Raw genomic sequence first — 3,062 nt, forward strand, 5'->3', positions numbered from 1 at the left:
AGTCAATCGACTCCATTTTTGCCTTTTCCCTTTCGGCCTTTAGCGCCTGGTGGTGACGTTTCAGCTCCTCTACGGAATTTTCGCCTGTTATCATGATGGTACTCTGAGTTGTTATGGAGTCTACATGTGCGGCTGTGATTGATGCTGATGCGGTAAACTGTTGTGGTGCTTCCGATCTCAGATCCGGCACGCCTAGTCCCCCTTGGGCCGTTGTCAAGGTAGCGAGTTGGCGCACTTCGTCGGGAAGAGGCTCTGTCTGGCCAAAGAATGTTGGAAGTAGTAGATCGTCGATTACCTCCTGGACTGGGTCGATATAGTCCTCAAATGACTCAATTGTGCGAAGAAAATAAGTAAACTTGGACTTGAACCCCTTCGTAAAAGCGATATACGCTGCGTGGGGCTGATTCTTAGCAATTTCTGATAGTGTTTCAAGTTCCCCTTTCCATGCACGCACTTTCTCCTTACAATACATATCCTTGTATTCTTGTGATCCAATGACCGCTCCTAGATGACGTTGACCCTCAATAGTGATATTAACTTCATCACCGAATACTCTCGCTGCTTCTGCGGCAGCTTCCTCTGACTTTACTATAAGCCAACTCTTTGACCCATTCACAAGGTAACCGAACTTCTCTCCTTCCTGACTCAACAGCTTGTACCAATCGTAAAGCGATGTGATTACTCCACCGCCTGCCGAATCATCCGCGAGCCATGCTTGTTTAACCCCCGGGCAGTGTGCTCTCAAATAATAAATCATCATTGATGTATTAACCGAGTACCAAGCCATAGCAAGGGGGTCGCCCTGTGTTGTCCCCTCCTGTGAGAGTATTTCACCTCCCCCACAGATGAAAAGTCTAGATGGGCTTCTGTAGGTGTTTATTATATAAAGCGCCATTTCCTTGCATAATAATAATAATAATTATTATTATTATTATTATTATAATTATTATTATTATTATTATTATTATTATTATTATTATTATTATTATTATTATTATAGTAATAATCCCATATCCTGATAACCCGCTAATAGAGCTTTAGTAACATTAATAGTGAGTTTTTACAACAAACAACCTCAAGTTATATTACAGATTTATCTTTCTGTTAATCTCTCGCCATTTTCCGAAGTTTACCTGTAGTTGAAGTTCACCGTAACTGGACAATTTGTGTTCACTGTTTTCGCATCTCACGGATACGCCCTTGTAGGGCCCTTGTTAGTTTAGGGCTTAGCTTAGCAAGGTACATTAATTAGTTTTGTTAATCCCTTGTTTATTTCAGTTGGTTTAGTCTTTGTTACTTTAAGTTTATTAGCTGAGAAGTCACGTTCTGTCCACTGTGATCGATCTTAAATGGACTCGTCAAGGCCTAACGGCACTGCATTTTTAGAATCATCGGCGTGGACCACGTTTCGTGCAGCCGTAGGAACACCTTAGTAGTTCATGTTAATCACTTTTTTTGTAGTTGACGTTATTTTTGTTCTAAGCCTCTAATCCTTTGACTAATCACGATGCGTTGCCTGGACTGGGGGCGATCAAAGGTGCACTCTTAAACATAGCAATAAAAGCAAGGTGACACACGCTAACACCAACCCGGTGTGGCCAACACATCACGCATGCGCACAACCATTTCACCCGGTCATTTCACCCAGCTTACCACATGTTTGGCATGTGAAGCTGCCACTTAATGGGGTGCTAAACACACCTTCCTGGTATGTTAACTACGCCATGCTGATGAGGCCCAAAAGGCCGAAACAGCTGTCCATGGCTGCTAATTGACCGGGTGAAATGGTTGTGCGCATGCGAGCTGTGTTGGCCACACCGGGTTGGTGTTAGCGTGTGTCACCTTGCTTCAGGAGCCATAATCGGGGATGGAGACCGTAAGCTCGCGCCATTTCTAGTATTGGGGTTGGCTCCATGATATGGGACAATTATTCTATTTTTAGAACAAATTGCGCCATCGCGTGCGCGACACGCACGTACATTGCTGCGAGGATTTTCGCGGATGTCGCGCAGGGAAAATGGCGGGCGATATTACCTTCGTGAATGAGGCAGATATAGGATTTCTCTCAGCAGTATCGCTTCCAAATTTAAGCCAAGCCCTCCTTGACAACTTCCTTGACCTTGACAGTGAACATGAAAGTGAGGATGATTCAGAAGACGAGTGGAGTGACTTTTCCGACCTATCGAGTGGAAATGATTCGTCGGACATGTCTGGGGAGGAATCGCCTAGCAGAGGACAGAAAGATGTAAGGAGGAAAAAGGTACCAAAAGCCAGAAACAAACAGGGGAATGAGTCCAGTAAAGAGAAAAGGAAAAAGAGTTCTGGAAAATACCTTTCTAACGACGACGTAAAAAGGCTGGAGGAGACTCTTAAGTCTTACGTTTTGAGTGCACAAACACATTACGAAAATGAATTAAGAAATGAAAAATCATTGTCAATATTTCCAGTTCGCAAGCAAATGGTGTCCACCCTACTCAATAGCGACACGATCAGGGTAATGTTTGTGAAGCTTTGTCGGGATATTTACTCCAAAATAATTAAAGCTTTCAAAGAAATATCCAGCGCTAAGGTGAAAAACAGTGACAAAAGGGCTTCGTTTTCAGTTATTTGTTCCCAATTGTTGTTGACGGTGGAGGAATCAGAAGTCTGGAGAAACATGAAAAAGATAATTGTCACCACCATTCAGTTGCAGGAGAACGAAACAGACGAAGTCAACTTTCATGCTGCCGTTGTTCTTAACACCATCTACTGGGCACTTTACGAAAATTTTCACAGCGCAGTCATGCAAATTAAGATTGACACTGACAAACGGAAAACCCAAACAAATGCAAGTGAAGGCGCGGACACTGTTGTCGATTCCGACTTTGTGGACGTTGCTAGAGTATCTGGGGCGGCGCTGCACAAACTACGGAAAGGAAGAGAAAAGATTGTTAATGGGCGGAAAGGAGCCAGGAGAGTTTCAGAAGCGACAAAGAAAAATTATGCAGCCGAAGTTAAAATTATGTCTGAAATGGTCTGTTCTGCAGAGGAGAAAACATCTTTGCTATTGGGTCTAAAAAGGT

At 43.4% G+C, this 3,062-nt stretch overlaps 1 protein-coding gene across 1 annotated transcript in view; it reads right to left on the reverse strand.

Moving 5' to 3' along the window:
* LOC138031750 (uncharacterized) overlaps window positions 1-884 on the reverse strand; it is a 2,987-nt gene extending 2,103 nt beyond the window's left edge. The window contains exon 1 of the mRNA XM_068879370.1: window positions 1-884. This exon is cut by the window's left edge and continues 637 nt beyond it. Coding sequence (XP_068735471.1) covers window positions 1-787 — 787 coding nt within the window. The 5' untranslated portion in view covers window positions 788-884.
* Window positions 885-3,062: the final 2,178 nt, after the last annotated feature.

This window comes from Montipora capricornis, chromosome 14 (assembly GCF_036669925.1).
Source record: "Montipora capricornis isolate CH-2021 chromosome 14, ASM3666992v2, whole genome shotgun sequence".
Classification (NCBI taxonomy): Eukaryota; Metazoa; Cnidaria; class Anthozoa; order Scleractinia; family Acroporidae; genus Montipora; species Montipora capricornis.